The sequence below is a fragment of the Carassius gibelio genome, chromosome A5, assembly GCF_023724105.1.
Source record: "Carassius gibelio isolate Cgi1373 ecotype wild population from Czech Republic chromosome A5, carGib1.2-hapl.c, whole genome shotgun sequence".
In the NCBI taxonomy this organism is placed as follows: domain Eukaryota; kingdom Metazoa; phylum Chordata; class Actinopteri; order Cypriniformes; family Cyprinidae; genus Carassius; species Carassius gibelio.
The window spans coordinates 33,962,649-33,970,645 of record NC_068375.1 but is presented as its reverse complement, the minus strand read 5'-3'; the positions used below and the strand labels follow the sequence as shown (position 1 = coordinate 33,970,645).

Genomic DNA, 7,997 nt, shown 5'->3' with positions numbered 1-7,997 from the left:
AGAATAGAAGGCGGGCCAAAGAATATCGACAGACCGTCAGACCAATCAAAATGAAAAGCTTGGTCAGCTGCGGCAATTTGATTGGCTATGCCGCTGGCCACACAGTCCAATGAACAATCACAATATAATATCTGTAGGGGGAGACAGAAGCTCTGCTTTTCTACTGCGGTCAGTGATATCTCGCAAGAGAGAGCATTGAGTCATCATGCCTGTGGATATTACTGAATGGACAGGTTCTCTAGCGCTTACAGAGGTGGAGGAACAACCAGCCAAGCCTCTAACTGTCAAATATGGATCTTTGGAAATTGACTCGCTGGGGAAAGTGTTCACTCCTACTCAGGTCAGAGTCCAGAGCACGCGCATGCAGGAATTTAGGCCAGTGCCTGTAGCTAACGGTTCTGCAGCACTTCTGACTTGCTGATATGCGTTTTTAATGAAGGTTGCCAGAATGAGTAGAAATTAGCTTTCATTTGCATTTGCATTTACTTAAGAGGGTTAAAAGTGAACGCATTTGGTCTGTTTGTTATGTAATAACACAAGGTTTGTACTCCGCTAAAGTTGCATCTCCCTTGACATTTCACGATCAAGTGATGTAATGTGGACACTGCATCACTGCAAAAATTGTGAGCTACAAATGAATTGGCCACCACCTTAATTAGAATAAAGGCCTTCATAGCAATACAGAAATTAGGTCAAATGAATGCAGGTCTTCTGAACTGACAAGTCATATTGTATTATAAATATAGATATACTATAGATACAATTTTAACTGTTAGCTGTTGTGCTAGTAATAATAATTATTTTAATCGTCTTGCATTGTAATTTATATTATAAGTTGCGTTATTTAAATATATAAATACATATTCTACAAATAAATTGGTTTTGCCATGTTAAGAAGTGAATTCATGGTCAAATAGGACATCTATTACCAAAGGTGTTTTAAACAGCATTTTTCTAATTATGCTGCATGCAGTTTTTACCCGATATTAATTGAAAGACCACATAAAAATCTTATTTAAAAATCGTAATTACAGTTTAAGTGCATGTAAAAACTGTGGGGAACAAAAGGTTTGCCTTGTACACAGTTATGTTCAAAAATGTATACTAAATAATATATATATCCACATATATATATATATATATATATATATATATATATATATATATATATATATAAAATTTTATTCAAAATTTGTATCTTTAAGTTTTTTTTTTTTCATTTTGTAGGTGCAAAATCCGCCCACATCCATTGAGTGGGAGGGATGTGACCCTGGTAAGCTGTACACATTGGCCATGACCGATCCAGACGCACCCAGCCGAAAAGACCCCAAATTTCGGTATGGTTTCAGATAATTCAACCATATTCATCATATCAGAACTGAAATAAAGATGAGCACAAACTGCAGTAGTAAACAAAGGGATTCCCTAGTGAGTGTGAACATGTTTGAACTGGTTAGAAGGCAACTTAATCTATCCGTTTTATCTTAGGGAATGGCACCACTTCCTTGTCGTCAACATGAAAGGAAATGACATCTCCAGTGGATGTGTCATGTCGGACTATGTTGGTGCAGGACCCCCCAAGGGAACAGGCGAGAGTTTTTAGACTGACTGGCATAAAATTACGCAATTAAATGGCTAGTCCACCTGCATAACTTTGATCTGTGGAAGACAAAAGATTATATTTTGAAGATTTTTTTTTAACCAGCCTTCTGTTATATGACTCTGAGTAAATGATTACAGAATTTGAATGTAACACTTGTGTATGAATCTCTTCAGGTCTCCATCGTTACGTGTGGCTGGTTTATGAACAACCAGGCAGCATCAGCTGCACCGAACGTGTGCTCTCCAATCGTTCTGGAGATAATCGTGGCAAATTCAAGATCCAGGGTTTCCGGAAGAAATACGGCCTCGGGGCTCCAATCGCAGGGTCTTGCTTCCAGGCAGAGTGGGACAACTATGTGCCCAAACTTTACGAACAGCTTGCTGGCAAATAAGGAAATAATTGCGAATTTCTCTCATTGTTGAACAGAGCTCGACTCAGTACATTTTCACTTCAGCTATAAAAAAAAAAAAAAAAAGAAACAATTAAACTAAAATGTCCTTTGCTTTAAAAGCCTTGTAGGAATGATGAATTTATTTTGTTCAAGTTGAATTGAAAGGGAACTATTCAAGCAATTTCAGTCAATGCCTTCATTTATGTCACTTCGCTTTCGGTTTAAAAAAAAACAAAAAACACTTTGCACCATTGAATACAATTCAAGGCGAATGTGTGTTGTATTTATGGCTGCACCTTTAATTTCTCAACTTTCATTGCTATATACTGGAAATTAACAGTTGGAATAAAATTCCTGGAAAATGAAACCAGACTATGGAAAGACGTCGCTTGTGTGATGAGCACTTTATTTACAAATATAATTAAAAGCTCTGACAGAATCATGCCTCCTCACCTTGAAAACAAATGTAAAGTGCATGCGACAGTAAAGCGTTTTTATTCACTAATGGGACTTTGTCGAAAATACACAGCTGGAGAAGATCATGAAACGAGAGGCTTTTGAAAATTTCACCAGTGACTGCAGGAGGGAAAGGGTGGTGAAACATTTATTATATATAGATGTGTGTGTGTATATATGTGTATATATATATAAAAAGAAATTGCAATTCAGTTAAAATGTAATAGGAAAATAAGTAAAAGTTCTCCATAAAGCCTTCTATACACAAAATACATGTCCCTTCCCCTTCAGCCCTTTGTGCGGGTACCATGAGTTAAGATTCACATATGTATTAATCACATTGTGCACCTCAGCTGAGGTGAATTATGGTAACGTACATATGAATGCAGTGGGTTCTCAAAAAAATAAAATATTCAATTACCATAAGAATCTCAGAGTCACAGATGCAACTATCAAATATGTACACTGGTTTAATATGCAAACTTTATCAAATTTCGCCAATACTTAAAAGGTGTTTGTCATTTTCTCTGGGTGAATAAATACCAAATAGAGATTCAAGCAGCAAGAGGCAAAGGCTGCAGCAAAAAAAAAAAAAAAAAAGCTTTAAAAAAATTCTTAAATCACAACCTGTCAAAAAAAAAAAAAAAAGTGCATCTGGATTAAAATTGGCAATACAAACCCCGTTCATATTGCTTTTGTCTTGAAATCTCTATTTAATTGTAATTACACTGAAAGTGTTACCATTGCACGAGAAAACATTGACATCAACACTGACAGATTTAATCGTCTCGTATAGAATATTTATATATAAAAAGAGACAACTAAAGGATGTTATCCAGCATGTTCTCCCATGATGTGTCTAGAAATGTGTAAGGCCTGTGCAGGCACCAGCCCAGAGGATTGATAGGACGGTCAGTAGCAAAAACAACAGATTTGTTCCAAAAAACAAACAAAAAAAAAAGGATAAGTGGACGAGCAGGAAAGAGGGAGGATGGGGCGGAGTGTTATAGTCTCATCTGTAGTCATCTTTAGGGTAGTCCAAAGCACCCAAGTTATTGAAACCCATACGAAGGCTCTCCATATCGAAGGCGTCGATTTCTCTCTCCTGACGGTCCAGCAGGTGTTTGATTCGGTCAGTGCGCTCTTTCTGAAGAGAAGCCAGCTCCTCCTCAATCTGAAAACACAGGACAGAAGCTCAAACAAAACAGAATCCCAACAGAGGTGAAGAAGGAGCTATAATCTTTACTGAAATCAAGGACTTTGATGGACCGATGCCACTTATGTTAATGTCTAAGGATTTTGAACAGTCTAATATCACTGGATATAGTCAAAAAAAAATTGGATATTACCTTCTTAACCTAATTGTTGTATGGAAGTAATATCACAAGGGTACAACTGTTTTTGTGCCGTAATATAATAATGGCTGGAGGTTATCAAACCAAAATTTGTATATCATATATATTTACAATTCTATATATTTCAATTAGCATCTAATATATTTGAGTGAATACAATTCAAATAGGCTGTAAAACAAATACTAAATACAATGTATACAATTAAAGATTGAGTATATTATATTAATAACATACTGCATAAAATCTATTACTTTATTAAATATTTAAAGTTTCAGTAAAAACAGCAATACTTAAATATTCAAAAAAAAAAAAAAAAAAAAGGTGTCTTCAGTGTGGATTGATCCTTCAGAAATCATTCTAATATAATGATTTGCAGCCCAATAAACATTTATCAATACTGAAAACAGTTGTGCTGCTTAATATTTTTTGTGGAAACTGATACTATTTTATTATTCTACATTTTATGAGATTAAACTGGTATTATATTTTTTGGACACGGAACAATAGAAAGTTCATATATTTGAAATAAAAATATTTCGTAACAAAGTCTTTACTATCAGTTTAGATTTCATGTGTCCTTGCTGAATAAAAGTATTCATTTCTTACTGACCCTAGATGTTAGCATTGAATATGTGAATATACAATACTTAATAAAATGCAGATTTTATATTAGATGCGCAAAGAAAGAAGAAGTGCATTTTATTAAATGTGACATTAAATGCTAAATATCCTGTCTAGTTTGGCCATTGAAAAAGCTATATTGGCAGAGCACTATTGATGCTGAGAGAGTGTGGGTGCATTAGAGGTTAATAACAGAACTAGACCTTCTGTTCAAGGTGCGCTCGGCGCAGTGAGACTTTCTGCTCCAGTTTCTGTTGCTCGCGCTCGTGCTGAGCCTCGGTCTGAATCTTGATCTTGCTCTGGTACGCACTGAGTAACTCCATCTCCTGCTGCAGCTGCTGCCTCAGTGCCTGGCACTCCGCCTCCTGAGCCTCATCCAGACGGAGCTACACAAAAACACACACGTGCGCGCATGTGAGCTTCAGAAGGTTTGCATGGGTCCACCATCAATGGCCTTCTTGTAGGGGCAACAGTCCGAGACTGGAATTTCAAACAGCAGGCCTCTGTTTTTTTATGTTAAATTTAAATCTACACAAAGTATTTTTCTCCATCCATTTTCCAAAAGGATTTGAAAAAAAAAGTCTTTATTAAAGTGTTGTAAGCTATGAACCAAGCCAACCAACTATTAAGGTGTATTATAACATTACAAATGTTTATCTGAAGCAAAAAAATGTAGTATCAAATCATAGGAGAGGTCTTTCCTCAAAGAGCTCTTTTGGTGCAATTTGCCCTCAACAAATCTGATTGGTGGAATTTTCTATAAAGTAGCATTATGGGTAATGTAGTTTTCCACCAAAAATTCAGCTGTTAAAAAAAATAAATTAAACAAGTTGCATTAGTGCAAATGGATGGCTTCTAGAAAAGCATACACCATTGATGAACAAACTTGGAACAGTATTTCTTTACAGATTTACAAGTAGTCATTAAAAATCAAATCCCTATGGAGAAAATAAACTGAGTTTTTACTTCTAGAACCCAACTGCTGCACTCTATATACTCTATAAACACCATTACAAATATTACAAATTATTATCCACTACTTATTCGTTGTCTCTTAAAAAAAATTCACATTATGGACATTAAATGCTTAAATGCTCTACTCCTATAATTATATCACATAGATATTAGAATACATGGTTGATGTGAACTCATTGGCCTGTTAATGGAGTTATTTCTTCACTCACTGCCTGTGTTGCCATCATCTCGTTGATGCTCTGCTCGTACTGCTCGGCCAGGATGGCCAGTTTGCGCGTTTGCTCATCCTTCAGGGCTTTCAACACCGTCTTGTGCTCGCTTTTGGGGGTCACCTCTAGCTGATGGTGCCGCAGGGCCTTGTACTGTTTTGTCTGGACTTTACAAGTATCCTGGAACTGTTTCTTTATCTGAAGCTCCATAGCCTGCAAGAGACAAGACTCAAAGTTGAATAAACCCAAAATCACAGGTTAATTAATGCTCATTGTTTTGATTTTTTTTACTAATGTTAACGAATGGAACCTTAGTGTAAAGTGCTTTTGTTTATATTAAATGTTAAATGTTTCTCAGATAAAGACATCAAAGAATCATCAGTCTTGACTGACCTGCTTATGTTCATAATATCTACCCAGTTTCTAAAAAACAAGGTTAATTTTGCAATCACACTCATAGAAACAATGAGACCTACATAGATTTTGTAGGTTAAATTCTCACTATATATAGCTAAGTAATAAGAAATGCTTTTTTTGCCACAGTTGGTGGTACCTTGAGGTTCTTGGGCTGCTGCCGTAGTTCGAGCACATGTTTCCTGTGCAGTTCTCTCTCTCTCCGGTTGTTGTATTCGATCTGGTTCTCCAGCTCTGTTTGGTGCTGCAGGCGGATCAGATCCATGCGAAGTTTCTGTAGCGTCTTCAGCTGTCTGTGCTCAAGTTCTTGAGTCGACTCGTCTTGTCTGATCAACATAGCATGCTCCATTTCCTTCTGGGTCTTCTTCTTATTCAACTCCTGACAGACAGAAAGACATAAATTAATATGACAAGATCAAGTTAATTAAATAATAAGGTCTCTTTTAAATCTACTAATGTTAATAACTGGATCTTTACATATCCTTAAGAAAATAAGTGGTGTTTTCTGTACAAAATGCCAGGGTATCTGCTGTGATTGTTGAGGTATTCTGATGTTTTCTAGCCAAATCCTATGTGGACACTTGCTGTGGCACAACTAGGTAATTAGGGTGTTCATTTTGGTCAACAGGTGATCGTTTAGTTGCCCAAAAGGGCTGGTCTCTATGTAGTTTCTTAAATGATGATATTCTGGTCACTAGATATTGCAGGGAAACCTCCTTCAATATAAATATAATGTTTTTTTTTGTTTGTTTTTTTTTTTTTTTAATCCAAGTAATAGCAACACCTCTTCATCAAGTGATTCTTCTGTGGGACGAGTTACAGAACAAGGTTTGTGGTTTAAAACAAACCCCTAATCAAAAGTAAGCACAACAACAATAATACTAATAGTTTGCCTTAGTAAGCAAATGTTACAACAGTTAAAGGAATGATCACACGAATGAAACCATAAAAAAAAAAAAGTGAAGACATCGAATATTTGGACTAGGTTTGCAAACCACTGGACCATTATGCATCATATTTGTTGTTTTATAGACACTGTAAAATTGTCCAAGGTTTCCAGCAGATTAAACCACTAGATTAAGAGATTTGCACATTGCTGCATTACTTATTTTTAAATCAGATTAATTGAAAACAGTCACCAACCCAGAGAAACGGTTCAAAATGTACAGGAACCCTGAAAAAAGCCTTCATTATCTTGTACATATACATACACACTACTATTCAAAAGTGTAGGATCAGTAAGATGTTTTTTTTTTCTAATTTTTGTACATTTTCCCACCAAGGCTGCATTTATTTTAAACGCAGTAAAAATCGTAATATTGTGAAATTTGGTGCTCAAGATACATTTAGTATTATCCATCTTGAAATAAGAGAAATATTCTATTAAGTTTTCAACAATCTTACTGACCCCAAAACAAATTTCAGAGTGCTAAGCAGTCTTTTGTCTCTTTTTCTGACTTGTGAAGCATTTCATCCCCACCTCTCGTAACTGCTCCTGCTCAAACTCGTGTCTCTTGACCATGATCTTGCGTTTGAAGGCCCTGCAGTTTCTATCGTAGAAAGCCCTCTGCTGACCCAACAGCTGAGCCTCTTCTTCAGCCTGAGAGTGCTGAATGTTCTCCTTGTGCTTGGAGAGCCTCTCCTGCTTCTCTTTCTTAGGCGTGCTATGGTCTTCACTCATTTCCTGAACACAGAATCATAAGCACCATGAAAAGAGACACAGGAATTAAAAGGGGGGATTTTAGACTAAAACTTATTTTTATTGCCAAAGAACAATCATATTTAATAAATATGAAAAGGCAATTGCAACCCATTTTACTCCAGTAATGTGGTTTTTCTATGCCAAATATTTAGTAAAAAAGTCAAATGTATGGCAGGACTTTATTTAATTAATTGGATCAAAGCTTTTTCTATATGACGCATTTAGGAATAATAAAAAAAAATAGTTTGATAAGTTAAGAATAGAATAGGAA

General features: G+C 35.9%; 2 protein-coding genes across 2 annotated transcripts in view; one reads left to right on the top strand and one right to left on the bottom strand.

Moving 5' to 3' along the window:
• Positions 1-131: 131 nt before the first annotated feature.
• On the top strand, positions 132-2,378 carry pebp1 (phosphatidylethanolamine binding protein 1). Its single transcript, XM_052596716.1, has 4 exons — positions 132-340; positions 1,228-1,337; positions 1,489-1,589; positions 1,777-2,378. The coding sequence occupies exons 1-4, from the start codon at positions 206-208 to the stop codon at positions 1,992-1,994; spliced, it is 564 nt and encodes a 187-aa protein (XP_052452676.1). The 5' UTR covers positions 132-205; the 3' UTR covers positions 1,995-2,378.
• Positions 2,379-2,383: 5 nt separating this feature from the next.
• Positions 2,384-7,997, bottom strand: part of taok3a (TAO kinase 3a) — a 29,724-nt gene continuing 24,110 nt past the window's right edge. Inside the window, exons 15-19 of the mRNA XM_052596705.1 lie at positions 7,505-7,708; positions 6,164-6,403; positions 5,611-5,823; positions 4,630-4,812; positions 2,384-3,624 (exon numbers count right to left, since the gene is read on the bottom strand). Of these exons, the coding sequence (XP_052452665.1) occupies positions 3,463-3,624; positions 4,630-4,812; positions 5,611-5,823; positions 6,164-6,403; positions 7,505-7,708 (1,002 nt within the window). The 3' untranslated portion in view covers positions 2,384-3,462. The remainder of the gene's footprint in view (positions 3,625-4,629; positions 4,813-5,610; positions 5,824-6,163; positions 6,404-7,504; positions 7,709-7,997) is intronic.

What these genes read in the sequence shown, in the direction of transcription:
- pebp1 (XM_052596716.1), top strand. Translation starts at nt 206, where the DNA reads ATGCCTGTGGATATTACTGAATGGACAGGTTCTCTAGCGCTTACAGAG. An exon ending in AAGTGTTCACTCCTACTCAG is followed by an intron (nt 341 to 1,227) that starts GTCAGAGTCCAG and finishes TTCATTTTGTAG; the next exon opens with GTGCAAAATCCGCCCACATC. An exon ending in CGAAAAGACCCCAAATTTCG is followed by an intron (nt 1,338 to 1,488) that starts GTATGGTTTCAG and finishes GTTTTATCTTAG; the next exon opens with GGAATGGCACCACTTCCTTG.